At 45.1% G+C, this 26,200-nt stretch overlaps 3 protein-coding genes across 5 annotated transcripts; 1 reads left to right on the forward strand and 2 right to left on the reverse strand.

Annotated features, from left to right (window-relative positions):
• Positions 1 to 62: 62 nt before the first annotated feature.
• bop1 (BOP1 ribosomal biogenesis factor) lies at positions 63 to 14,770 on the reverse strand. Its single transcript, XM_033974757.2, has 17 exons — positions 14,552 to 14,770; positions 12,582 to 12,715; positions 12,003 to 12,185; positions 11,356 to 11,424; positions 11,114 to 11,268; positions 10,352 to 10,469; positions 8,707 to 8,808; positions 8,295 to 8,507; positions 7,072 to 7,233; positions 6,590 to 6,670; positions 5,788 to 5,857; positions 5,071 to 5,203; positions 4,142 to 4,325; positions 3,773 to 4,064; positions 3,523 to 3,607; positions 743 to 850; positions 63 to 528 (listed from the first exon to the last, which is right to left on the reverse strand). Exons 2-17 carry the CDS (start codon positions 12,699 to 12,701, stop codon positions 375 to 377), a joined length of 2,229 nt encoding a protein of 742 aa, XP_033830648.1. The 5' UTR covers positions 12,702 to 12,715; positions 14,552 to 14,770; the 3' UTR covers positions 63 to 374.
• Positions 12,819 to 18,150, forward strand: ntaq1 (N-terminal glutamine amidase 1). 2 transcript variants are annotated; one of them, XM_033974762.2, is made up of 6 exons: positions 12,819 to 12,984; positions 13,438 to 13,537; positions 13,870 to 13,920; positions 14,189 to 14,337; positions 17,556 to 17,680; positions 17,894 to 18,150. In XM_033974762.2, exons 1-6 carry the CDS (start codon positions 12,938 to 12,940, stop codon positions 18,007 to 18,009), a joined length of 588 nt encoding a protein of 195 aa, XP_033830653.1. In that variant the 5' UTR covers positions 12,819 to 12,937; the 3' UTR covers positions 18,010 to 18,150. The 2 variants fall into 2 exon arrangements, with proteins under 2 accessions (XP_033830653.1, XP_055081169.1); XM_055225194.1 differs by lacking the exon at positions 13,870 to 13,920 and having other exon boundaries at positions 17,894 to 18,068.
• A 495-nt stretch (positions 18,151 to 18,645) lies between these two features.
• Positions 18,646 to 25,717, reverse strand: jtb (jumping translocation breakpoint). 2 transcript variants are annotated; one of them, XM_033974763.2, is made up of 6 exons: positions 25,549 to 25,717; positions 24,552 to 24,909; positions 23,988 to 24,028; positions 23,833 to 23,918; positions 19,619 to 19,698; positions 18,646 to 19,087 (listed from the first exon to the last, which is right to left on the reverse strand). In XM_033974763.2, the coding sequence occupies exons 2-6, from the start codon at positions 24,638 to 24,640 to the stop codon at positions 18,931 to 18,933; spliced, it is 453 nt and encodes a 150-aa protein (XP_033830654.1). In that variant the 5' UTR covers positions 24,641 to 24,909; positions 25,549 to 25,717; the 3' UTR covers positions 18,646 to 18,930. The 2 variants fall into 2 exon arrangements, with proteins under 2 accessions (XP_033830654.1, XP_033830656.1); XM_033974765.2 differs by having other exon boundaries at positions 18,654 to 19,087; positions 23,833 to 23,915; positions 25,549 to 25,710.
• Positions 25,718 to 26,200: the final 483 nt, after the last annotated feature.

Below are 26,200 nucleotides of genomic sequence, written 5' to 3' on the forward strand. Positions count from 1 at the left end.
GTGTTCAAGGCATTATTTCTGTTGTAGCTGAAGCTTGTACCTTCTAACAGTTCATCTGTTTACCCATTGCTGTAGTCATATAGAACAGTGATTAATTGTTGCCGGACTACCTATGCATTTATTTCCTCCGTTTATGTAAATGGATCACATTTAGATTTCAGGGTAATTATGCTGACACAAAAATATTTTATTTTAAATCAACTGAAGATTAAGCAAAACAGTATTTAAAAAATAACAAATGGATTTTATATTTGCGTGTCCACCACATGGCAGCACCAGCCATAAAGCCTGAGCCTCAGGGGTCAGACATAGTTTCAGGGTTCAGGTTCATTCTTCATAAGGTCCAGACTGGACTTTAGTTTCATGTGGAGGATTCAGGTGAACAGTCGAATGGTTCCGTCAGCACCAGAACTGAAAACCCAGGGCTGTGAGGGGTGAAAAGTCACATCCAGGACCCCAAGGTCATGAGTGACCACATGACCCTTCAGCACTTTCACTGGGACAATTAGAGGGTTCTGCAGCAGGTCACTGAGCACCCAACAGGACCGAACCAGGGATCAGACCAGGACCAGGACAGAGCAGAGAAAGATAGCCCATTACAACAGAGTAAAACTTTGACAATGTATAAAATGATTTTACACAAAAACATTTCACTGATTAGAAAGTAAGTGTGTGCAAGGGGGCGGGGTTAGCCGATATGGGGCAGAGCTTTATCAGTAATGAGGCAGGGTCATAGTTTTACCTAAAAACTGTCCCATGGCACACGATGACAGAGCCATCGTCTGAGGCTGAAGCAAAAAGTGGGTACGAGCGATGGAACGCCACCGAGCGCACCGCCCTCCGATGGTGTCTGAGTTGAGAGAAGAAAAAAAAAAAATAGAGAAGGAGGGGGTGGGGGGAGGGAGAAGGAGAAGAGAAAAGAGATAAAGGTTTTATTTTGAAATTCTTCAGGATCTTGTCCTGTTTATGTTTGTGTCCATGGAAACCAATTGTGTGTGTGTATATACCATATTTTCCAGACTATAAGTTGCACTTTTTTTTTATAGTTTGGCTGCATCTGAGTACCGTAAATTTCGGATTATAAGCCGCTACTTTTTTTCCACGCTTTGAACCCTGCGGCTTTTACAGCAGTGCGGCTTATATATGGAATTTTACTGGATAACGACCCCTGGGGGGCGCTCTCTAGCTGTAAACGTAAAAGTGAGACAGACGTGGGGAAAGATTCTGCTCTGAAGAATTCACTAGTTTTGATTTTGAACGATCATTTTGCGCATCATGAAATGGATATGATGCAGTTTTTAAGATAAAGAAACAGAAAGGAAATAGAGCAGGGGTCGGCCTTTAACACGCACGCAAAGAGCCATTTGGACCCACTTTCCACATAAAATAAAACACTGGGAGCCGCAAATACTTTTTGACATCTAAAATGAAGATAACACTGTATAATAACAATAATGTAACGGAATAATGTAGGTTTTACTTTCACGGACAAGCCTTCTACACGTGGCAGATAAATATGGCAAAAACAACTTAAGTGCATTAAAAAAATACAACTCACCAAACCGCTGCATCATGCATCGCGCTGATTATGTGATTATGTCTACTCTACTCCGCAGTTTCTTTAAAAAAACAACAACAAAAAAACTCGTAGCGTATCGTTTAATCCCAGGTGCTTATTCTCCATGTGCCAAAGCAGTTTTGAAGGTTTCATTGCCTTATTTGCTTTTCCCGTATGTTACGCAGAGCGGACTCTGTGCGTGAGTCACCTGTAGCGACAAACCCAGATTTTAAGTAGGCATTGTCTGTTAAATTTATCTTTCTTTTTCTTGGAGGTCGTAGTCTCTTCTTCTGGCTCCTCAGTTGTCCTTTTCCCCTTTGTTAAAAAGATCTCCAAAGACTTTTGTTTTGGCTCATTTTCACTCGCTTGTGGCTCTACTTTAATGCGTCGTGTCTGATGTGTTAAACGTGATACGTCATCGCGGAGACAAGAGCAGATAATATACTTGCTACTACATCAAATAGATTTCTGTGGCGATTTCCAGCAGGATTTTCATGATACATCTACGGACGAGCTTATTAGTGTGTCATTAGGGACGGGCCAAAGTTGCTCCTGACCCCTGTGCGCACAACGTCTCAAAATCAGGGCTCTTTACGCAGGACTGAGCTGTGTCTGTGTTAGTTCCCAAGCCACGCAGAGCCGCAGTATGAGGCGGAAAGAGGCGCATACGGCTCCGGAGCCGCGAGTTGCCGACCCCTGAAATAGAGCCACTGCACGTAAGCTCGACATCAATGAATCCAACTTGGTCAATGTAAAAAGACGACAAAAGTTTTCAGAGGAAATAAAAGCAGATTTTCCGTGTTGGTGCAGCTTTATTTTCTAAACCTGCAGATGTGTTCATCCCGTGTTGTTGTCGTGTTGGTGTCAATTTTCAGGCACAGTTTAAAAAAAAGCGTGTCGGTGCACCGTCTTTCTGTGTAAATATCTCATGTTACAATATGAAAACCTGCGGCTTTTATTCAGGTGCGGCTTATATATGTACAAAATTGATTTTCTCTTCAAATTTAGCTGGTGCGGCTTATATCAAGGTGCGCTCTGTAGTCCGAAATTTACGGTATATAATTTCACATCTTCGTTACTGTCACACTGACAACTGTGCGAGGGCACTCTAGGCTTGTGTACCGGCATCTACTACTCCTGTATTGTTGAAAATTTCAACATTACTGTAATTTAAAGGACATCTGATAAAGAATGAACAAAAATGTCCCCTAAAAGAAAAATGGTATTCTGCTGAGTCTGATGACAGCCACAAAGAAGAGGACGCGGAAAGCGGAACTTCCTCCGGAGCAGGCGGAGTTGTTCAGAAGTGATACAGAGGATGAAGAATTCAATGGATTTTGTGATTTGTAGTGAGATCCAGAGTGATGCACCTGTTAACTAAAGCATAAAAAACAAGCTATCTGATTAACTTAATATCTTACATTAACAAACCAGACACGTGTTCAGTTCTGTCTATGCTTCATGTAGCTGAATAAATATAAATGTTACTAGGGTGCTGTACTGCTATTCAGTCTCTATTTTATTATTATAACTTGCTTTTAAAGATAAAATGTTGGATTTTGTGAAATAAATTTCCCCCAAAAATGCGGCTTATGTTCCAGTGCAACATATACATGTTTTTTCCTTCATTATTATGCATTTTTTGGCTGGTGCAACTTATAGTCCAGAAAATACAGTACTACTGGTGTGTGTGTACATGTATATTACCCGTGTGACATAAGTACCAAGTGTCTACTAATGTATAATATTGGAATGTACAAGTACCAAACCATACGTGTGTGACACGTATAGAAGCATAAATTACCTGAGTCTTGGGTTTGGCGCTTGAATATTTTAATTGTATGCATTAGTACGTTTGTTACATGTATATAAGCATGTATTACCATGTCTTGTATGGTTTGTATGTGGCTTGTATGTAACATGTATGTGACATGTATGTAAGCATGTGTGCAAGTGTGCATTACCTCAGAGTCTTGTAGGGTTTGGTGCTCAGGTCGAGGTCGAACCAGCTCAGTCTGCAGTCGTAGCTGCCGCAGATCACATTATCCCCTGAACACATACAGTTAAACAGGTTTATTTTCTTTATACATTTATATTGATGGTCCTGGTTCAAACTTGGTTCAGTCCTGGTTTAGTTCTTAGTTGGGTCCTGTTTTAGTCCCTAGTTCAGACGTGGTTATGAACTAGGGACCTGGTCTGGTCCTAGTCTCTTACCTCCTGGGTGCACGGCGATGCTGGAGATCCACTTGGCGTTGCCTTGGAGTTTCTTGGACAGTTCCTGCTTGAGGAGGTTGTAGATTCGGACGCTGCGCTGTGTGGCTAACAGGAAGTAGGGTCTGATTGGATGGAAGGCCACACTCTGGACCAAGCCCTTGTTTTTGCTGAAGGGGCTCTGGCTCCGCCTCTTGCTCACCTGGTGGATGAGCACCTGCAGGTGACTGCTGTGGTCCGGCATCACAGCGGCAACATAATCACCTTTGGAGTGCCAGGTCACCTGGGAAACGGGCTGTGGGGGAGAGGGTGTTAGACTGGCTTCAGAGAGTCCTGGTCCAGTCCCGGTCCAGTCCCGGTCCAGTCCCTTACTTTGGGGTGTTGGATTTTAATCCGGATGCCATGCAGAAGCTCCTCCCCTTCTGCGTTGCTCCAGATGACAGGCCCCTCCCCCATGGCTGACTCCACCTCCTCAGATAAAAGCCGTTCTGTCGCCGTGACGACCTGTTTATCCGCCGCAGTTGAGGGAGGAGTCACAAGCAGCACCTCAGAACCCCTGAAATAGTGATGTGACGTTCATGAGCAAGACGGCTCTTTTGAATGGTCCCTGAACAATTGGAACCGAAACAAAATTTTTATAAAAAGTTTTAAATTATTATTGTAGTGCAAAGTTTTATTTAGATTACTTTAGATTAAAGTAAACACCTTCCCACTCTCACTTTGAACCATTTTAAACAGAACTGAGCTTTGCTCATTTCTCTGTGATTAGTTTGTTAAAATTAGTTCTGACATTGGCTTCTATCATAAATAAATATAAAAACAGCCAGACTTTTGAACAACTCTTTGAAATGAACCGATCCAAAAGATTTGAATCTTATAAAAGAGACGAAAGTCCCATCACTACCTGAAAAACCAGACAAAGACTCATTTCACTAAAACTCTGTTTTATGATTTTATAGAGGTTTTATAATATTGATAATGCGTCAAAAATGCTTAAGTCCCTGTAGCCCTACAAAAATGGACCACACTAAAGAGGATAAATGTCAGTTTGTTCTGGTTCTGGTAAGATAGGGACAGACAGATCTGTATGTAGAAATATGGGCGCTAGGAACAAGGTCATTGTAATAGGCCTGTAGTGGACTAAAGACATGTGCTGCCAATCGATTAGTTTACTAAAAAGGTGGCATGACAAAAGCTCACAAAACTATTATACCGTATTTCTGTGTATCTGACTCTAGACTACACCAACTGTTATCCCATGCAAGTCCCGCTTTTGTCACACTTCAGTCCCGGTCTCTTACACAGCGAGCGCAACCAGGCTCAGGCCCTGATTGGGGTTCCAGACAGCGCTCTTTATGGCCCCGCACACCTCCACCTTCTTCACACACCGCCCCGACGACACCTCCCAGAACCGCGCTGAGCCATCATCGCCTCCTGCAGGACAGAGAGACAAGATACACATGAGAAATGACCAGACCGGGTCTAGGCTCCGGGTCTAGGTTCAGATTGGGTTTAGACCTAATCTGCTCACGCTAGACTCTCTGAAGTGAGTTCTACACATTCATTAATCTGTAAATGAGATATCTCTCACTGAAAGTGATCAGATTCAAGTATTAGTCATTATGTTCTGCTTTATCCTGATTGGTGGAAGAGGCGGAAGAGGCGGAAGAGGCGGAAGAGGCGGAACAAGCCAAAAAATCTAACTCTGCGCATTTGTGGAGAGATGTCTGTGCTATTCTCTGAACTGGATTTAACCAAAGCGCTTCCCTCTGCATGTTTGGAACCAACTAAATAGTTAGTGTTTCTGTGAAAATAGGCCATTTTTGTTTTGGTTTGTTTGAGTGATTCTCCTTTGTCTCCACCCTGGGCTAATTTGAACCTTACAATGGGGGTATCTCAAGATAGATTTTTGTGAGTTTGTGAACTCACAAATATAACAATCTATCTTCAGACTGGGTCTAGACCAAGTTTAGACTGTCTTCAGACCAGGTTCAGAATTGATTGGCTAAGGGACTTACCTGAGAGGAGCCACTGTCCACAGGGGGAGGGGCTGATGCTGCGGACCAAACCTTCGTGTCCTAGATAAACCTTAAACAATTACACATTTAAACACTTAAACATTCAAACAATCAAACATTCAGATTCTAAAAAGGTGTTAAATATCAAAAATAATAAAATATGACAAGTGTGAAGAGAGACATGACAGAATGTGACCTTGCTGTGAAGAGCCTAAAGAGCCGTGTTTTACATTGAACTTTGACTAGAACATCTAAAAAAAGCACTGTAATAAATAAATACATAACTAAACACAGATCCTCAGATTTATTCTCAAAGTTAAAGCAGTGCCATGATCTGTGTTTAAAGCATAGAGGCTAGCAGTTATAGGGGCCAATTTGGAGCAGAATTCTGACCGTGAGTATCATAGCACCCAAAGAGCCAATCCGGAGCCAGGCTGCAACGCCCCTTCCTCCTGCACTGCTCATTTAGCAGGGAGCAGGCACTTAGCAACACTGTCAATCAAACATATTGCTAACGCTAGCAACGACGGGGAAAGAAGGCGCCTTTGTCTATTGTTAATGTTCATATCTAGAAATAACAAAACACCAGGATCATGTAGAGCGGGTTAATCCGAACACATTAAGATCAAAATTATGAGGCTCCCTACAGCAGTTATAGAGAGTGGAGGCAATTTTTCCATGTAAAGAGAACTGGAGCCAGAGTTGATGGAGCCATACTCACTTCGTATTTGGAACGTGGTGGCTAGGAGGTTAACTATGTCCATTTATATAAACAGTCTATGGTTTAAACTTAAAGCAGTACCATGCTCTGGGTGGTGGGAAACGGCTGCAGGTCACGGGGGCGAGGCAGTTTGGGGATTAGGTCCTCAGGGTTCACATTCACCTGAAACAGAGGTCAGAGGTCAGAGGTCACACATAACCCATACCTTCACCAACACACATTTGGGTCTGATTACAGGACCTTTATGTGGTACTCCATAAAAAAGTGTGCAGATCAAATTTTTATGCAAACTCGGCTTTGACTCAAACTGGGGAATGAGAGGCCTAGGTCCAGGGCCATAGAGGGGCCTCATCATCCTCTGGCCTGGGCACATGTACAGACATACACAGAGGTCAGTACTCACCCTGATCTTCCCCTGCCTTGGGCACAGATACAAGTAGAGTCACAGAGGGGCCACAGAGGGGCCACAGAGGGGCCACAGAGGGGCCACAGAGGGGCCACAGAGGGGCCACAGAGGGGCCACAGAGGGGCCACAGAGGGGCCACAGAATGGTCAATACTCACCCTCATCTTCCTCTGCCTGGGACACAGGTACAGGTCGAGACAGCGTTCAAAGCGTTCGTGGATGAATCGTTCAAACGCCGGGACCTGACGTAGACTCGAGAACTTTCTGGGAACAAATGCCAACTTCCTGTCTTCAGGGTCCTGCTGCTCCCACACCGCCCTCTGCAGGAACAATACAGATAATACACATAAATGTTTACAGTTGTTTTTATTTTATTTACTTTAACATGTGTAACCGGTAACACATGTTAAAGTAACCTGTTGTCACACTTACAAAATCAATTTACCTCTTCCAGTGCTGGAAAATCTGTCTATTTATGATTTTCTTTTAAGTAAACCAAGATTTTTAAAACATTTATAACAAAATATCTGATGAGCCAGCGACATGTGCGGAGGAAGAAACCTAAATTCTTTCTGTAAATGCTGTCAGGCATATCAACAACAAATTAATATTTGTTTTAGAATCTGAAAATGGACTTCACTGAACACTGCCTGTGACTTCCAGTGGTAAGCAACCCACAGTTACTTTCAAAAAGGGTGAAAAAATTCCTTCGTTCAACTTAAACCTGAGCAATACTGTCTTTTCCAAAACTTTGTAAAGAAAATAATGCCAATGCAACTCAACAAGTGATGAAAGACAATGTTAATATAGTTACATAACCCAAAATACAGCTTACAAACAGATTTTTACCACTGTCACAGACTGATCTTAACATGCAAACAGAAAACTGATTTTTGTCAGTCACATCGTTTCTGAGATTACAAAACTCCTGCCAAAAGTTTTATCAACACACCAAGGAGTTAAACAGCTGATTGTGCACATGGGTGCAGTTGACACCAGAACAGAACAGACTGAAATCTTGAAAAGGGATTTCATTAAATTATTCAAGGAGCTTGGTAAAGTGGAGGTTAAGACATTAATCAGAGCACCTATTGATGGCTGTTCAACGCATGTGTGCGCCCATAGGATTGCACTACATTAAGAACTTTGATCCATTCTGGAAGCGAGAGGACCTGTTCAAGGGAAATGGCCTGAGCTCAGAGCTCAGTTCTGTCTTTGAAACCTTTGGTCTGACTCAGCATGTCAGCAAGCCCACAACAGAGGGCACACTCTGGACCTGCTCATTACAAAAGGAGTAAATATTTCAAATGTCAATGTGGTGGATGTTGCTCTGTCTGATCATTTCTGTCTTCTTTGACCTGTCTGTTATTAGTAGTTTTACCTCTTCAGGGGTCATGAGGTACTCAGGCGGGGGGTTGTAGCTCTCCTCGTGCCCAGGCAGGGGTACTCTCGGGGCGGGCACGTGCATGCGCAGGTCCCTCACTCGGCCCTGCTCCTCTGAGGCCCACAGGTCGTAGTAGCGCCCCTTAGAATCGTCCTGAGAGCGCCGTGGTTTGATCAAACCCATCTTTATGGCATGGACCAGTTTGGACACCTAACGAAGGACAGGGACAGACCGGGGATGAGAGGCAGGAGGAGAGAGAGAGAGGGAGTGTTTCCAAACATTAGCCCTAGATTAGTCTGACAAATTCATGGAAAAGTCATATGTGATAGTCATAATAAATTAAATGCCTACTAATGATAATAATAATAATAATAACATTGAAAAGTACATGATGTGCACTCAATTGTACCTTCTCCTTCTCGATGAGCGAGGGGATGAAGCTGCGTTTGTCACTCGGGCGGTTGGTCACAGGGTGAATCATGACATCATAGCTGAAGAAGTCAACAGAGGGCTGCAGATCAGATCAGGTCAGGACCAGGACCAAAGGAGGGACCGGGCCGGACCAGGATCAGACCATTAACCGGGACCAGGGTCAGGACGAAGACAAGGTCAAAGACCAGAGACCAGAGGAGAAACCAGGATCAGGAACCAGGGATCAGAGACCGGACACCAGGAGAGAGGCAGGTGAGAGAGAGAGAAGACTTATTTAGTTGCGTTTCTTATTTTGCAATTCACGTCCCTAAAATTAGGGCAAAGAAAATACCTCATCACCTGACGGGATTACAATGACATCATCAGTATAGAGCAGGAGCAGAGTTCATGGGCTGTAACTGAACATCCCCCTGCCTCCCTAGCTAATGGCTAGCATGACTGATGTAAATTCTACAAATGACTCAAATTGGGGAATGACCAGAATAAAGCTGTGTTTAGCTTAGACTTACATTATATTTACATATATACTGTTTGTGTAATAGCGCCCTGTCTCATCTTATGTGTGTAAAAGTGTCCCCTGTCTGACCTCACATGTATATTCTATCAGTAAATTAGCACTCCGACTGATCTCATGCTCCTTGTATTACATTATATTTACATGTATATTCTAAGTGACTAATAGTGCCCCATGTCTGACCTTGTGCTTGCTGTGTTTACATTACATAAAATGTATATTCTATGTCTGTAATAGCACCCCCTATCTCACCTCATGTTTGTTTATATATATATATATATATATATATATATATATATACATACATACATATACATACACATACATACATACACACACACACACACACACACACATACAGATGAAACCATAAGTTTACATACACTATATAAGAAGACACGCTTTTTCTTCCCACTCTGCCATGAAATCAGACTAAATTTTTCCTGTCTGTGTGCATTTGCAAACTGTAATCTGGCTTTTTTGTGCTTCTTTTGGAGTAATGGCTTCTTCCTGGGCTTTCAGTCCATGTCGGTATAGTACTTGTTGGTCTGATGGCTGGACATTCCCATGGTCTTTATACTTGTGTAAAATTGTTTGAACAGATGAACTTGACACCTTCAGGCATCTGGAAACTGCACCAAGGATGAACCAGACTTGTCAAAAGAAGCCAAGATATCAGGGAGAGAATTGTGGACTTGCACATTACCATGATGTTGCACAAAGAAGCAGTGTGTTTCAGGTGTGCCTTCAAATACATCCACAGGTGTGTCTCTAATGAACTCAAATGTTGTCAAATAAATCAATAAAACCAGGAGCTTCAAAAGACATGACATCATCATCTGGGTTTTCCCAAATTGATTAAAGTCATAGTAGTCTTACTGTATGTAAACTTCTGACTTGGAAGAAAGTAAAGAAAAATAATAATAATAATTTGGGTAATCCTAACTGACCTAAAACAGGAAAAGTTTACTCATCACACAGTGGGGGAAAAAAAACAAAAAAACAAAAACCGCTGTCTCTTTTTATATGATGAATGTAAACACATATAATGTCTTTACATTCACCATATAAAATATATATATATGTAATAGCATATAACCCGTCTGACCTCATGCTCATTGAAGTTGATATCTCCAAATTGTCCTTTCTGTAGCCGCTTCACCAGTGCCACCTGCTGCTCAGACAGAACCACATCCCGCCCTGTCTGAGGGTCTTGGACCGTTCGCCTGTGACACACAAAACACATTATAGAGAACATGCAAAGAACACATAAACAGAACCAAGTCCTGGTCCGTCTGAGGCCCTTGGACTGTTCTCCTGTGATACACACAGTACATCATACAAAGTCTGTCACATTTTTAATCTGAGCCTTAAAGAATGTTTATTTCCCCCTGGCTTGGAAATTAAACAAGTAATACCCTTACTCACCTTTTGTGGTGCTAATAGCAGACAAATATAAATACTGCCTATTCTCAGTAAGATCATGGACAAACTAATATTCTCTCAAACCTTAAGCTATTTTAGGTTGATGGCCATTCAATCTCAACTGCTCAAGCACAAATGACTGTCAAATTGATGCAAAAAATTATGTTAATGCTGTTTTTCTCATTTTTAGTGCAGCCTTTTAATGTTATCAATTATGGCTTACTGTTAAACTTACTGTTATTTGTACCTCACATCAACAAGTCATACAGTGCTTAGTGTTAACTCTGCTATTAAAGCTAACAATATCATAGCTTTGTACTGCCATTATAGAACTGTATGTATATTTGTTGATATTCTTAGTAATGGACCCCAGGAAGTTGGCAACTAATGGGGATCCAGATAAACAAATAGAGAGCACACAGAGAGCTCTCTCGCACACTCGTACCAGAAATCAGGGTCCTCCATCTTGTCAAGGAAGGCATCAAGCTCGTCTTTGGAGCGTAGCGGTTTGAGGATCTTCTTCCCATCAAGGTCGTATCCCACGTGAGGGAAGTCTGCATACCACTCCATCGGAATGTTCCCCACTGTGTTCCTGATGTCCTACAGGGAACCGGGCCAGAACGAGGCCAAAACCAGGTTAGAACCAGGGTCAGTCTGATACAGGACCAGGACCGGACCAGAACTTACCTCTTCATCGGAGGAGTCCTGCTGGTACTCATCGTTCTTCTGTAGATTCAGGTTCTTCTCAGTTTGGACCTGAACAGAACCAGAACCAATAAACAACTGTGTTAGAGCTCAGACAGGGTTTGCAAGAGGGTCCCACCCACAGTCTGTATATATATCTCTCGACAGATCTATCCTATTCCGCCGCATTCCAAACATGAAGTCAGAATGGGCGCAATTCGACTCCATCAACTCAAATTCATTTTCTATTTATCTGAAAAACTGTGGCACCTCTTTCTACAACTGCTCCTGTCAGGCTCGTGTTTCTGATCTTAAAATCTTTGTTTTAAATCACAATACATGATTCTGGGTGTTTTTATTCACCATTTTGTCCCGAAAGCAAGATATGAACATTAATAACAGATCAATCAGGTGCCTTCTTTTCCTGAGGTGGCAATAGCAACAGGTTTGATTGACAGAGTTGCTAAGCGCCCGCTCCCTGCTAAACCAATGGTGGGGGCATTACCTTCCTGATTGGCTCTTTGGTTGCTATAATAGTCGCGATCAGAATTTCAAATATGGGACTGGGCTCCAGATTAGCCGTTATGAACTTCATATGGAGCAAAGCTCTGTGGGTTTCGTCACACTCTTTTTACAGCTGATGGTCCTACCTCTGCGTCCTCGTCTCCTGTCTCTTCGGAAGCCTCCTTAGACCCGTCTTCCTCTCCTGAGTCCGGATCAGAACCGGTCTCTTCAGAGTCCGAGTCCGACCCTGAGTCTTCCAGACCCGAGTAGTCGCTCTCCTCACTGTCCGTGTCATCGTCCTGTCCATCTGCAGGCCCAGCCCCCAACAGCTGCAAACACACCACAGAGTCAGATGCCCTACCACTACCACAGAACCCCCCTCACAAAAAAAAATAAAATAAAATAACAGTACTGCCTCTCTGCGTGTCAGACGCCCTCCCTAGTGTATGTACCGCTCTGTCCAGTTTAAATAAATAAACTGTCAATGTCTGAGATAACCCCTGATGTTATTATTAATAATTCCGTTTAAAACGTCCTCTATAAAGCTGGTGCAATATACCTGTTATAATTCACTTATAATCCCGCTATCCTGATCTGATCAAAAGATGACTTAAAACTGGTTTATAAGTCATCTTTTCAACAGCCCTGGTGTCGGGTAAGCCTGATGCTAATGCTATCTCCAGAGCTGTCCCGAGGTGCTCGCCGCTGTGGTGCTCCGGACTCACCTCCTGCGGCTCGGATTCGGGCTCCGGGCACCTTTTCCGGGGTATGTCTCCAGTCCCGGGTCCTGATTCGGATCCTGGGCTCGGCTTGGACGCGCGCGTGCTGCTACCGGTCGCGGCCATGATCTCACGTGTTTCTGCAGGGGTCAGAGGTCAGAGTCACGTGACTGCAGTACTGCGCGTGTTCAGTGGGAGGCGGAGCGGGACGTGCAGTGTTAGAGCCAAACTGAAGAAGAAGAACCGTGTGCGTGCTCGGTGCGCGCGGCCGTGAGACCAGAGCGTGACATTTCACATACAAAAGAAGCAAAAATTGAATTGACATATTTAACATCACATCTGTCACGTCACACTCTGGTCTGATGAAGACCCCGCGGCGCGAGGACTGCGTCTACACCAGCTGCTACTGGTGAGTGTCAGAGACAGTACATGGTCAGAACTAAGGACTACACAGTACTGCAGAGTAATACAGACTGGAGAGCAGGTACTACACAGTACTGCAGAGTAATACAGACTGGAGAGCAGGTACTACACAGTACTGCAGAGTAGTGCAGGCTGAAGAGCAAGTACTACACAAAACTGTAGAGTAATACAGACGGAAAGTCTAAAGTAGTATGAGCTATAAAAAGTAAAGGAAGAAAAGACATCTTTCAAGTGACGAGGATTTACTCACTGGAAAGACCCACTACGTTGTTTTTTCACGCCACCAGTGTGTCCTGTGGCAGCAGTGCACTGCACAATACTGCACAGCACGACAGCAGTATTGACATAGACTCTACAGACAATGCTGCGGCAATCAGGTCCAGTCCTCACTCGGTTCTGTCCTGGTTCTGGCCCGGTTCTGTTCGGCCTCTGTTTGCAGTGAGGAGAACGTTTGGCATCTGTGTTCTTGGTTCCGCTCAGAGGCCGAGGTCCAACTCCAGGAGCTGTACGTGCTCTTCATCTCCAACCACCACCGCACGGTCAGAAGTACTACGAGTACGACTAGAAATACTGCTAGAAATACTACTACTACTACTGTTACTGCTAGATACACTTCTAGAAATAATTACTACTACTGTTACTGCTAGAAACACTACCACTACTGTTACTGCTAGAAGTACTACAAACACTATTAATACTATTCTTACCACTAGAAATACTAGACATTGTTATAAATAGTGCTATGAATAAGACTATAAATACCACTCTTATTCCTAGAAATACTACTATAAATTCAACAAATACTATACATACTGCTCCTATAGTAACAGCACACTGGTCTAACATTGATTTGGTTTTGGTTCTGGCCCAGGTTCCATTGTGGAGACAGAAATCTGCTCGAGGAGACCTCCCTGTGGTTTGGGTGAGTTTCTGTGTTTGTCTTTCACTCAGTTTGGTCCCGGTTCAGACCCAGTTCTGACCCAGTTTAGATTTGGTTCAGACCTAGTTAAGACTTGGTTTAGACCTGTTTCTGACTGTTCTGGTCTAATTTTGTTCCAGGACTACCACGTGGTCTTGATTTGGTTTAGACTGGTCCTGACCCAGTTTACTTCTGGTTTAGACTCAGTTTAGACCTGGTTTAGTCCTGTTTTGACCTGGTTCTGGCCGGGGGTTTTTTTTTTTTTTTTCAGGATTACCACGTGGTCCTGCTCTGGTCTAGACCCAGTCTGGATCCTCTGATCTTTGATTTGGACTCGGTTCTGGACTTTCCCTGCTCTCTTCAGGAGTACACCACCCAGGCCCTAAGATCAGACCAAGACCTCAACCCTCAGTACCACAGGTGAGTACTGCTGCTGCTACTAGTGTTGCTGCTACATTTTTCCATCTCAGCCCAGAGTAACCCAGTGAGATAAAGCTATACCTCATGGCGGACTCCATCATGCTGTTATTTGGGACAAGATTCTAGGCAGATGGCCCAGAAGGAAGGAAACAACCGGAGAAAAGAGCGGTCCAGATACTATGGGACTTGAGCTGGAGATCTTAAATGGCCTCACCTGATGAAAAAAAACTCAATGGGGCTCTGTGGAGTGGGCTTAGGGATATGCCTAGAGTGCTTCAAGAAATGTGATCCATTCTTCATCTGACTTCTGGAATGGTCAGAGGTAGAACAGGTCTCAGAGGTCATCTGGACAGTGTTCTGGAAATGGAGACCATTTGGTTTGAAGACACAGGGAACTGAATGCCTGAAAGAGCAGAGAGACAGAACTGAACGCCTGAAAGAGCTGTCAGGTTTCAGTAAAGATCATTTTTAGTTATTACAGAAAATATTTTCAATGTAAAAAAATAATTAAAATTATCTCACATGAAATATAATCCCACTCCTGGGTCTAGTCCAGGTTGAACCAGGTTAGAACCAGTTAGGATCCAGGCTGCACCTGGTCAGGATTGGTTAGGATTCTGGCTGAACCGAATTATAAAGTTTTGAAGGCTATGGACTTGACCCAGACCTTGGTCCTGCTTCATCTGGATGAACAGCTCCAGGTTTGTGCTAGTACCTCGAAAAGGAAAAAAGGTATTTATTAGGATTTACTTTATGCACAAATATTGTAGTAGTAGTAGAAGTATTGACAATAGTGATGTCTGTATGGGGGGTAGCTGTAGTGGTAGTATTACTTGCAGTATTACTCATAGTTTTTCAGTTTTTCTAAGCCATCTGTGTCTTTAAACTGGGGAACATCTTGCCCTTTCTTTACAGTTTCTCATTACTGGGCTACTACTACTACCACTACTAATACAACTTTTGCTACAACAGTTTTTCCTCTGGACAACCCGGTTTCCCCCATCAACCCAAAACATGCATAACAGGTCAAATAGTCAAGCTAAGGTAGTCCTGACTAGGGATGGGACGATATACGATAATATCGTTAATCGCGATAAATAAGGTCCGCAATTAATCGTTCGTGGCATTTTTTAATAATCGCGATCATTGCGCACGATTATAATCGCCTTTACGGCATCACACAGCCTCATGTTTCCAGTTCCAATACAACGTTTATATGTTAGTTCTGGTGTTTGCCCACTCTGACATAGCAATGACACTTGTAGCTTCTGTGCTTATGGCTGTTTGAACTATATTCTGTCAGATATCAACAATAAACAAAGTCTGATCCGTAACTCTCCACAGGAACGTACCAGTGCGCGCCTCACCCGTGCGCACAGATGAGACGCTAATGTGTGCACATCTTAGATTTTTACCTACAATAATGCAAACTGCAGAATAAAACAACACCTTTTAAACAATAGACAAATTAAGTCTAATTCATACAGCTGAACACAAATGTGCCAGAGCGCATGGTCCGAATGCGCACTGTGTGCACAGGAGCAAAGCTAACGATTATACACGGTATATTTTACGTACAATTAAGTCAATAGCAGAATAAACCACGCTTACCGATCGAGAACAGCATCCAATCCATCAAAAAATAAGGTCCTTTACTCCTGAGTCCACTGTGGGATCTTTAATCTTTGCCATGAACCGCTCTAGGTCAGAGATGCCTCTAGTTTAACTTGTACAAACATCCACAGTGTCCTCGATCACGTCCTCCCTTTGGTTTGTCTGTTTCGTCGTGTTTAAAACGCAAAACAACAGTGCGTAAAATGTGCCATTATGCACACATTTCTGCATCCACTCGTTTCCCAATTCACCAAAGTGCCTTAATTTAAAAAACATCAAGTCTTCGTCGACGGGCACTTGCGTCACTTCCGGCGCAACAAGGACCGGTCCATTTCTCCAGCATGGCATTGAGGAGTACACATTTTTTTCCGGGTACGTCTGTTTACGGAAAACCATGGCATGTGATACGTCATCCTATCCCGCTGCTCATTGGCTGTGTGCGGGCTCAGTAACCCACAACCCCCACCTTATTGGCCAACATTGGTGTCAATCACAAGCTAATACGTGTGTTTAGCACTGGGGAACGAAGTTGGCGCTGTCAGAAGTTTATTATGCCTGAAATCGACTAAAGAAAGGCAAAGAAGTGACGGAGCAGATTTCATATTTGGAGTACTTTCCTGCAGCAGATTGGACATAATTTCTTGACTGGAATATATTCTCTGGACCTTTACGGAACAAATGAGACCAACTTTGTGTAAATATGTTGATGTTTGACAGAACCAGAGCGCTCAATGGTAAGTGAAGTCCAGATTCACACTTTGTGACTTTTCTATAAAAACGTCTTTCCTGTCAGCACTGTGGTGATTGCAGGTGAAAATGGTTTGCATATCCAGAAAGACGAGCGCCGCAGCTTTCATTTGATGTGTAGATTGTTTGTGCGGGTGACGCAGAAGTGTATGTACATTGCTGTAAAGTTGTAAAGTAGGCCCGGGCCGTCGAAACGTTAACAGGTTAATAATTATCGCGATAATATCGTTAATCGCGATTATTTTGGCCACGATAATCGTGAGTCTAAAATTTAATATCGTCCCATCCCTAGTCCTGACAAAGATTAGCTCAAGATCTGGAGAGATCTCACTGGTCCTGACAGGTTTAACCCAGAGACACCAAAGGATGAGTCAAATGCCGGACACACTTCCCACCGGGACAATAAAGTGAACCTTAACCTTACTGCTGTACTTTCTAATCCTTGGTCTTGGTTCTGATCCTTGGTCTTGTCATAGACTTTAAATAAAGGGGCATAGCTAACCTACTAGCCACCACGCTCATGGGCATGCTTCTGGCTGCATTGACAAAATGTTCATATTAACTCTGCTAAAACAATGGTGTGAGTGGGAAGGGTCGTTGCATTCAACATTGCCTTGGTTCTGGTCTTGTTTCAGTTCTAATCCTTGGTACTTGTTCTATTAAGGTTGATCCGCGTCATTCGCTCAGAGCTGTTATTGGCTCTGGTTTCTGTCTTGGTTCTAATCCTGGCTCTGGTTCTGTGTAGGTTGATTTGGGTCTTCCCTCAGACCTAGGTTCTGGTCTTGGCTCTAATCCTTGGCTGTGACCCTTGGGCTTGAGTCTGGTCTTGGTTCTGTTCTAACCCTGGTTCTGTTCAGGTTGATCCGGGTCATTCCCGCAGACCTGTTCTTGCAGAAGTTCTCCTCAGACCGATCTCACATGAAGAAACCAGATGGAACCTGGACCATGCCCCCTCCCAGCTATCCTCCCATTCAGACACAAGGTACTGCTACAGCTACTTCAAACTACAGGTAGTACAAATACTACACCTACCCGCCATACAGACACCAGGCGCTATGAATACTACTACAAATACTACAAGTAATACTACCACTACAGCTACCCCCCATACAGACATCACTACTGTCAATACTTCTGCTACTACAGTATTTGTGCATAAAGTAAATCCTGATAAATACCTTTTCTCCTTTTCCAGAGACTAGCACAAACCTGGAGCTGTTCATCCAGATGAAGCAGGACCAAGGTCTGGGTCAAGTCCACAGCCTCCAGAACTTTATAACTCGGTTCAGCCAGGATCCTAACCAGTCCTGACCCGGTTCAGCCTGGAACCTTACCGGTTCTAACCTGGTTCAACCTGGACTAGACCCAGGAGAGGGATTGTATTTCATGTGAGATTAAAATTGTAATATAAAAAATATGAAAATATTTTCTGTAATAATTAAAAATTATCTTTACAGCTCTTTCAGGCATTCAGTTCCCTGTTTTTGCCCTTTTTAGTACATCTGTTTTCTCCCGTATATCTCCACATGGACCAATCGGTGGCTCAGCTGAGCACCTCCTGTACACACGGCACAATCCACACATGACCGCTCGGACAGTTTGCAGTGACAGGTTTATAGTGACTACAGCTGTAGATCAGTTTGACATTTTCATGTTGGCATCTTTTGTGAAAAATTATTGACCTATATTACAGTCCCCTGAAACATCAGCAGAGATTTGACCCATCAGTTGCTCTGGTTTGAATTACATTTGAAAAACCCATCTGTCTACTTTTTACATGCAGATCACAAGATCTGCAGCTCACATCAGTGCATACTGCTGTGTCCTTGAGCAAGACTCTTTCCCCTCCTGACCTGTGTATGAATGTGATGTGAGTGTTGGGCAACTGTGGCTACAGACAGGGCTACCACTGCATCAATAATTAAAGTGTTATAGACTTTACACTTGTTCTGTTTAAACATTTATTAAAAAAAAAAAAAAAAACTCTACAAATGTTCAGTCCATTCAACCGCAGCAGAGCATTTCTCTGACGAGCCAATCACAGCACAGAGCTGTGATGACATCATAAAAGTCTCAAATAAAAAAGTGGTTTTAAATAAGTCTGAAATCAAAGTAAGCCTGGTTTAAATAAACTTTAAAATGTTTGTGGCTCTGTCTGGATTTGATGGACTCCATTTTCCTGGGACTTTCTTTGGTCCTGGCCTTGGCTTTATGTTCAGTCCTGGTCCAGGTTCAGATGGACTCGATCTGGCGCCGGACCTTCTCCGAGGCCAGTCGGTCCAGAGCTCGCTGTCGGGTCACAACCACGATCCCAAAGAGCGCCGTGAGAGACAACATAGCCGCCTCGAAGTGCCAGAAACTCTGCTCCTCCAACTGAGAAGACCTGCAGCTACAGAAAGAACTGGGTCAGAACCACAAGACCAACAACTACAGAGAGGTTTAGCGTGCGGTTTATATAGCCACAAAGTCAAAATAAGTTAGAACTTATTCGCATGACACTGGGGCAGGAGCACAGGCTGTATAAAGAAGAGCAGTGAGGAAGTGTGATGCTTAGCAACTTTGTCAATCAAATCTGTTCCTAATGCTAGCAGGAGTAACCTCGGGGGAAGAAAGTACCTCATTGCTTTGTTATTAAGGTTCATATCTTGATTTAGGGACAAAATAATGAAATAAAAACCCCAGGATCATGTAAAGCAGGTTAAAACCAACATATTAAGGTCAGAATGCGAAGCCTGAGAGCAGCAGTTACAGAGAGAGGGGCCATGATTTTTCAATAGAAAGTGAATTAGAGCCAGAGTCAATGGAGCCTAGCGGGTTAGACATGTCCGGAGACATATATAATCTCTGGGCAGGAGGGAGAACAGTCTAAAAGAGGATTAAACAAGGACTAGACCCAGTTCTGCTGCATTGCCATGGTTACCTCTTGAGTTCATCCTTGTTGGACTTGGTGCAGTTGACTCGTTCATAGAATCCAGTCTGAGCACAAACAGGCCATGACCTCTGAAAAAAACAAAACATTTAAGAATCATATTTAACCTGAACTGTCCTGGACCAATGTCCAAGTCTGAACTAAAACTCAAAACCCAGGTCTGATCTGACACGAGTCATTTATGAGATTAGAATTAGATCATAATGGTGACATCTGTGTAGGGCTGGGCAATATAGGGGGGAAAAAAAAGGAATTTTTTTTTTTTTTATTTCCCCCATATTGATCAATCTCAATTTCCAATCCGATCTTCCATTTTACTGAAAACAGACAGGTGGACTTTAAGTATAGAGCAGGGTGTGAGGATCACTACAGTTTGATTTTGTGTTGATAGAACTAATACGGGTGCGGGTGCAAAGAGATCCGGGCGGCAGTCGAAGGCGGGGACCTCGACAACCGGATCTCCGGACATGGAGACTAGCTCTGGGGACGTGGAACGTCACCTCGCTGGGGGGGAAGGAGCCTGAGCTTGTGCGGGAGGTTGAGCGTTACCGGCTAGATATAGTCGGCCTCACCTCCACGCACAGCTCGGGCTCTGGAACCCAACCTCTTGAGAGGGGTTGGACTCTCCATTTCTCTGGCGTTGTCCGCGGGGAGCGGCGGCGAGCTGGTGTGAGCTTGCTCATTGCCCCACAGCTCAGCCGCTGCGTGTTGGGGTTCACTCCGGTGAACGAGAGGGTCGCGTCCCTGCGCCTTCGGGTCGGGGACAGGTCTCTCACTGTTGTGTCGGCCTACGGGCCAAACAGCAGTGCGGAGTACCCGGCCTTCTTGGAGTCCCTGGGAGGGGTACTAGACAGTGCACCAACCGGGGACTCCGTTGTTCTCCTGGGGGACTTCAACGCCCATGTGGGTAAGGACAGTGACACTTGGAGGGGCGTGATTGGGAGGAACGGCCTCCCCGATCTGAACCCGAGCGGTGTTTTGTTATTGGACTTCTGTGCTAGTCACAGCTTGTCCATAACAAACACCATGTTCGAGCACAAGGGTGTCCATCGGTGCACGTGGCACCAGGACACTCTAGGTCGGAGGTCGATGATCGACTTTGTTGTCGTGTCATCTGACCTCCGACCGCGTGTCTTGGACACTCGGGTGAAGAGAGGGGCTGAGCTGTCAACTGATCACCACCTGGTGGTGAGTTGGATCCGCTGGCGGAGGAGGAAGCCGGACAGACCTGGCAGACCCAAGCGCATTGTGAGGGTCTGCTGGGAACGTCTGGCGGAGCCCTCTGTCAGGGGGGTCTTCAACTCCCACCTCCGGGAGAGCTTCTCCCTGATTCCGGGGGAGGTTGGAGACATGGACTCCGAGTGGGCCATGTTCTCCACCTCTATTGTCGATGCGGCTGCTCGTAGCTGTGGTCGTAAGGTCTGTGGTGCTTGTCGCGGCGGCAATCCCCGAACCCGGTGGTGGACACCGGAAGTAAGGGATGCCGTCAAGCTGAAGGAGTCCTATCGAGCCTTGTTGGCTCATGGGACTCCTGAGGCAGCTGATGAGTACCGGCGGGCCAAGCGTGCCGCAGCTCGGGCAGTCACAGAGGCAAAAACTCGGGGTTGGGAGGAGTTCGGAGAGGTCATGGAGAAGGACTATCGGACGGCCTCAAAGAGATTCTGGCAAACCGTCCGACGCCTCAGGAGGGGGAAGCAGTGCTTCACCAACACTGTTTACAGTGCGGGTGGAGAGCTGCTGACCTCGACTGGGGATGTTGTCGGGCGGTGGAAGGAATACTTTGAGGATCTCCTCAATCCCACTGTCACGTCTTCCGAGGAGGAAGCAGAAACTGGGGACCTAGAGGCGGACTCGTCCATCACCCTGGCTGAAGTCACTGAGGTGGTTGGCAAGCTCCTCGGTGGCAAGGCTCCGGGGGTGGACGAGATCCGTCCTGAGTACCTCAAGTCTCTGGATGTTGTGGGGCTGTCTTGGCTGACACGTCTCTGCAACATCGCGTGGCGGTCGGGGACAGTACCTGTGGAATGGCAGACCGGGGTGGTGGTCCCTCTGTATAAGAAGGGGGACCGGAGGGTGTGTTCCAATTACAGGGGAATCACACTCCTCAGCCTTCCCGGTAAGGTCTATTCCAGGGTACTGGAGAGGAGAATCCGACCGATAGTCGAACCTCGGATTCAGGAGGAGCAGTGTGGTTTTCGTCCTGGTCGTGGAACACTGGACCAGCTCTATACTCTTCATCGGGTCCTCGAGGGCTCATGGGAGTATGCCCAACCAGTCCACATGTGTTTTGTGGATCTGGAGAAGGCATTCGACCGTGTCCCTCGTGGTGCCCTTTGGGGGGTGCTCTGGGAGTATGGGGTCCGGGGCTCTTTGCTAAGGGCTGTCCGGTCCCTGTATGACCGGAGCAGGAGCTGTGTTCGCATTGCCGGCAGTAAGTCAGACCTGTTCCCGGTGCATGTTGGACTCCGCCAGGGCTGCCCTTTGTCACCGGTTCTGTTCATTATATTTATGGACAGAATTTCTAGGCGCAGCCAGGGGCCGGAGGGGGCCTGGTTTGGGAACCACAGGATTTCATCTCTGCTGTTTGCAGATGATGTTGTCCTGATGGCTTCTTCGAGCCAGGACCTGCAGCAGGCACTGGGGCGGTTTGCAGCCGAGTGTGAAGCGGCTGGGATGAGAATCAGCTCCTCCAAATCCGAGGCCATGGTTCTCGACCGGAAAAAGGTGGTTTGCTCTCTCCGGGTGGGTGGTGAGTCTCTGCCCCAAGTGGAGGAGTTCAAGTATCTCGGGGTCTTGTTCACGAGTGAGGGAAGGATGGAGCGGGAGATTGACAGGCGGATCGGTGCAGCGTCTGCAGTGATGCGGTCGCTGTATCGGTCCGTTGTGGTAAAGAAGGAGCTGAGCCGGAAGGCGAAGCTCTCGATTTACCGGTCAATCTACGTTCCTACCCTCACCTATGGTCATGAGCTCTGGGTAATGACCGAAAGGACAAGATCGCGGATACAAGCGGCTGAAATGGGTTTCCTCCGCAGAGTGGCCGGGCGCACCCTTAGGGATAGGGTGAGGAGCTCGGTCACACGGGAGGAGCTCGGAGTAGAGCCGCTGCTCCTACACGTTGAGAGGAACCAGTTGAGGTGGCTCGGGCATCTGCTCAGGATGCCACCTGGACGCCTCCCTAGGGAGGTGTTCTGGGCATGTCCCACCGGGAGGAGGCCCCGGGGAAAACCCAGGACACGCTGGAGGGACTATGTCTCTCAGCTGGCCTGGGAACGCCTTGGGGTCCCACCAGAGGAGCTGGAGGATGTGTCCGGGGTGAGGGAAGTCTGGGAGTCCCTGCTTAGACTGCTGCCCCCGCGACCCGGCTCCGGATAAGCGGAAGAAAATGGATGGATGGATGGAACTAATACGATCACATTTAAAGTTTGGAATGAGTTTGTACAATATAAAATATATTAAGTCTAAAGGCCTGTGCACACTACCGCTACTGACAGAACCACATGGACACAAGTCCATAAACTATATTAGGTTTTGTTTCACAAAAATTGTGAGAAAATAGATGTTACCTTTCCATAACTTGGATTATATTTTTTTTATTTTTGGCACAGCCCTACATCTGTGTGTGTGTGTGTGTTAGAATGGTTAGATTACTGATCCTTTGCAGCCGATGTCATCCCTGGGGTTGTGATGCTAACCGGGGCACTGCTCTGTCTGAAGCGCTGTTACTCAAGGTAGCCTTTAATCTAAGCTTTGTTTTAACACAATCTGACCATAAAGAATTGACAGGTGAGCTGATTTGTGCTGTTAAACAAGTCCCTCTCAAATAACATTACAGTCACAAGCTAGTTAGCATTAGCCAACAGTTTTTCAGTTAGTCACTCATCTTTTTGTTGAAAATCAAACAACTAAACAAGATCACAAATGATCAAATTGATCACAGGCTCCTGAAAATGTGCTATTTAAATCCATTTTGTTGTTTTTGTACAAGTTTTCAGTCCATCTTAAGACAGTGTTTACCAATGTGAGAATTGTGCCACCATGGTAACTGCTGAACATTCCACCATAGAGATACATATAGTAGACCTCCAGCATGATGTCACTGCAAAGTATCAATAATGGTGGTGTGTGTGTGTGTGTGTGCGTAGGGGTGTGTGTGTGTGTGCGTGCGTGCGTGTACACGTTTTACAATGGTGAGATCTGTGCCTGACCGTCTCAAAGGCGTTGCACTGGACACATGCCGTAGTTACTGTAAACTCCTCCAGCAGCCAGCAGGGGGCAGCCACAGGTTTCACTGCTAACAGAGAGGTCAGATGTCAGGCTCAGAGGGACTACAGCTACCATTAATCACTGCAGCTCAGCTCACCTGTTGACTTCTCCTCACTGAGCAGTGCCGCTCCAAAGACTCTGCAACAAAAACCAGAGACAATCGGTTAGAATCCAGCCAAAACCTATTCATATCCTCCTCCAGACTGGTTGAGGGTAGAGATTTCCCTGTAGACCGGCTGAGATCCCAGAGACCCAGTAGGCCTGTCATGGTAACACATTTTCTAGCACAGTATATTTCTGTATATATTTCTACAGATAAATACTGTGATAAAATATAGTATTGAAACTATTATGGTCACTGACACAAAGCATGATAATCTCAGTAAACACATTTTTACACAGTATTTTTACAAGGCCTGAGCTGTAACAGATAAAAAAAAAAGAACAAATAATTAGCCATAGAAGTTATCTATTCAACCCTCTACAGCTTAAATGTTATTGTATTACAACAAAAAATACCCCAAATCTCCACACTTTTACAAAGAAAAAGCACACACGATAAATGCTAACCCTAACCCAAAATATATTGTTCCATTTGTTATGTATTGAGCGATAAAGCAATATAGTAATTATCGTGACAGGACTATGACCCAGTACAGACCTGAGTGAGACCAGGCCCCAGAACAGGGCGTGCAGGACGAGGATCCTTGGCCGACAGCACGCCACAGGGATGCGACACGCCCCCTCCATCAGCCTCCTCCAATGAGACGCTTCGACAGCCTCCACCCTGACCAATGAAAGGGCTCAGCTATGCCCGGCTCAGTCCAGGTCACACTTTAGTCCTGTTCTGTGCTCAAACTCTGGGTCCCGTCCACTTTAGATTCCGGTCAAAGTTTGGCCGGGTTTGGTTGACAGTAGTGGTTTAGTCCTGGTATAGTCCAGCTTTAGACACAGTTAGGTTCTGGTTTAGTCCAGGTTTAATAGCAGAAGGTGTGCCAGTGTGGGGCTGGATGCTAGATCTGAAAAACAAAGACATAGTAATAAGCTTTTTTTTTTTTTTTTGCTTTCGCGACTTTGACCCTGCAGATGACCTCTCCTGTAAATAACATGAAAACACACAGATCAGAAAGGGGGGACAAAGAGGGACACTTGTCTCTGATGGAGTTACAGCTGGAGTCCTGTTTGATACACACAGTCTATGCGTCTGTTTCACAAGCTGAAGACCAAACTCTACGTGGATCAAACTAAAATCCCAAAGTAATCCATAAAGAGCTCAGAGTCTGTGTACACACGATGCTAACAGTGTTAGCGGCGGAGCTAACAGCTTTAGCCGCGGAGCAGCTGCTGACGCCCCTTTAACGCTCTGTTCCGAGTTAATTTCACTGCTCATGCTCCAAATGAACTGTTCTACACTTTGATAAAACCACAACAACTAGTGAAATAAACAAAATAAAACGAGAAAATATAAAACTACCGCACCGAAAGCTTCGCGTCAGAAGCTAAAGTCAAAGCTAACAGCTGTGAGCCAACATAAACCAACTTCGAACATTTTCGCACACTTAACGTTTCGATCTAAACCCAGACCCAGTCCTCCGGTGAAACCTACTAAAAACTCGGATAAACAAACATAAACAGCATTAACGGCGTTAGCCTCGTACCTCTGTCCCTCAACACCGCCGCCATTTTGGGTCAAACAGAACCAGAACCGAGCTCAGCCAGTGAAGAGCCGAATCTGGAGACACTCCGGTAACGAGACACGAATCACGAGCCGCGTGGACCTGTGATCATCTGTGGACACTTAAGTCTGCTCCGTGAGCCCGGAGACCGTGAAGAGAAATACACCGGGACCTTCACAGTAAACACCCGTGGAAATTAGAAACTCACCAAAATTAACTTTTTAATTGAAAAAAAAAAACTTTTGTTTATTGCCATTCATTGTCTTTTCGGTCACGGGTCTGTTGGTCTATGCGTCACATTGTGGGGACTATAAAACACATATATTAAAATGACACAGAAGGATATACATAGACAGACCATACACTTTAAAGTTAAAACTAAAAACTGAAGTTAGTTTTATTGTGAAAGTGCCACGGGACGTCCGGTCTCACCTGTCGCGTTGGAAGCGTGAACGTGGGACGAGCTGGCGAACACTTCCATCTCGTCTTTCACCCTCTCTTCTCATCTCTCTCCCTTTGCTTCTTTTTGATGACTCTTCACTGTGAGTCCATAAGCGACTACATCTTTATGTTGGCAATATATCGACATTTAAATGTTTTTTTGGGGGGGTTTAAATAAAAACAAAGACCATAA

The sequence above is a fragment of the Periophthalmus magnuspinnatus genome, chromosome 11 (assembly GCF_009829125.3).
Source record: "Periophthalmus magnuspinnatus isolate fPerMag1 chromosome 11, fPerMag1.2.pri, whole genome shotgun sequence".
Lineage (NCBI taxonomy): Eukaryota > Metazoa > Chordata > Actinopteri > Gobiiformes > Gobiidae > Periophthalmus > Periophthalmus magnuspinnatus.